Below are 1,723 nucleotides of genomic sequence, written 5' to 3'. Positions count from 1 at the left end.
AGTGTGCAGCCTTCCTCCAAGTGGCTTCCTGCCATGGAAGAGATTCCGGAAAACTATGAGGAAGATGATTTTGATAATGTACTCAACCATCTCAATGATGGCAAGCATGAACTCATGGATGCCAGTGAGCTGGTGGCAGAGATTAACAAGCTGCTACAAGACGTTCGACAGAGCTAGAAAAGTCTCAAAAAACATCTCTTTTTTTCCATTTTTATGGAAATAAGGAAAGGGGAAAAAAGACAGAACTGGCACTGCCAATTAGTTGCATTTATCATAAATGTGTCTGTGTATATGGAATATTAAATACTGTATTTTCATATGTACACAATGCAAGTGTGATTATCTTAATCTGTATTTTAAAAATACATTTGTACCTTATATTTATGTGTAATTTAACAAATAAATTTTATTTTTCTACTCCCATGGCAAGCATGTCTTCCCTAAGTATATAAAAACCAGCCACTGTTTGATTCTGGCACATCATCCAGCCACAAGAGATGAGGGTACTGCTTCCTATTACTTGTTTGTTTGTTTATTGTTTTTGTTTGTTTTTGTTTTTGTTTTTAAGAGAAATGAGCGTCTTGTTGCAGAATCAGTCCCACTGAAGTATTATCCAGCCCTCAGTTTCAATTGTGTTCTGAAACTGAATTCTTAGAATAATAAATTAGCAGCTCTGGTGAACTTTATCTTTTTTATTTTTTTCTCACTGTCCTCATTTGTTTTTTCCTGTGTTCCACAACCAGGATTCTTGTGCTTGGTTAGAGACTTGAGCTCATGTTGTATAAGTGGAACTTCAAATATTGAAAAAATCCATTTATTCATATTCATTCAAAATCAATGCCATCAGTGAGTTTCAATCCATCCTTGCAACTAGTTAAAGGTGCTAAAGACAATGGAATCAGTCTTTTGCTTATTGCCTTCCTAGGCTAAACTCTGGACTGACACAGAGAGTCACTTGGGTGTCTCTCCTAAGGTAGTACATAGAACCCAATTCTCCCTGAACATGTATTTTAATCTCCTCTCACACCCCCGCGATCTCTTCACAGATACTTGAATGTTTTTCTTATTTGCCAAATTGTTATGATGTTCACTGTTTTCTACCAATACCAATCCTTGTGCATGATTTCATTTATAACTTTTATTCTTAGCATAAGAAAGTTTTTAAGTCACATTTTTGTGTTGTTCTTGTTGGTCTATATTTTTGCTTTGTTGTGTTTTAAGCTATGGCTCCTTCTTTATTTATTGTGAAGTTTTATTTGGAATCCTGAATGCCTTGGTAAATGGGTACGCTGTTATGGTTAGCCCTGCACTGCTCTCATTTATTACTGAACTACTATTAATGTCATTTCTATGAATAAAAATGTCATTCTTGTACTACTCAGTAACTCTGACTGTCAATGGAAATAAATGGAAAATGAAAACAAAGCTAAGAAAACTGTCCCTAATTTAGACCCTTCTTATGTTTGTTTTGGAGTCATCCACTCTTCGGAGTGTTTAATTCAGCATAAGCAGAACGATGGTGGGGTAGTGTGGTTTTAAGAACTTCAGGAACACCTCCTGGCAAATCAAATGTGAACAAACTGGGAAACAAAACAAAACCAAAAAATGCAACAGACTCTCCATTAGTCTTCCATTTCAGCAATATTTTTAGTTGGAAGAGGTCAGAAAATAACAAATTATTACCTACCAACTTTGGGAAGTCTGGAACCTCTTTCTTGCCCCC

General features: G+C 35.7%; 1 protein-coding gene across 1 annotated transcript in view; it reads left to right on the top strand.

Moving 5' to 3' along the window:
* Nucleotides 1–1,449, top strand: part of PCDH18 (protocadherin 18) — a 15,714-nt gene extending 14,265 nt beyond the window's left edge. Inside the window, exon 4 of the mRNA XM_003773199.3 lies at nucleotides 1–1,449. This exon is cut by the window's left edge and continues 491 nt beyond it. Within this exon, the coding sequence (XP_003773247.1) occupies nucleotides 1–177 (177 nt within the window). The 3' untranslated portion in view covers nucleotides 178–1,449.
* The last annotated feature ends 274 nt before the right edge of the window (nucleotides 1,450–1,723 follow it).

Source organism: Sarcophilus harrisii, chromosome 6 (assembly GCF_902635505.1).
Source record: "Sarcophilus harrisii chromosome 6, mSarHar1.11, whole genome shotgun sequence".
NCBI classification, from domain to species: domain Eukaryota; kingdom Metazoa; phylum Chordata; class Mammalia; order Dasyuromorphia; family Dasyuridae; genus Sarcophilus; species Sarcophilus harrisii.
This window is presented reverse-complemented; position numbering and strand designations above follow the sequence as displayed.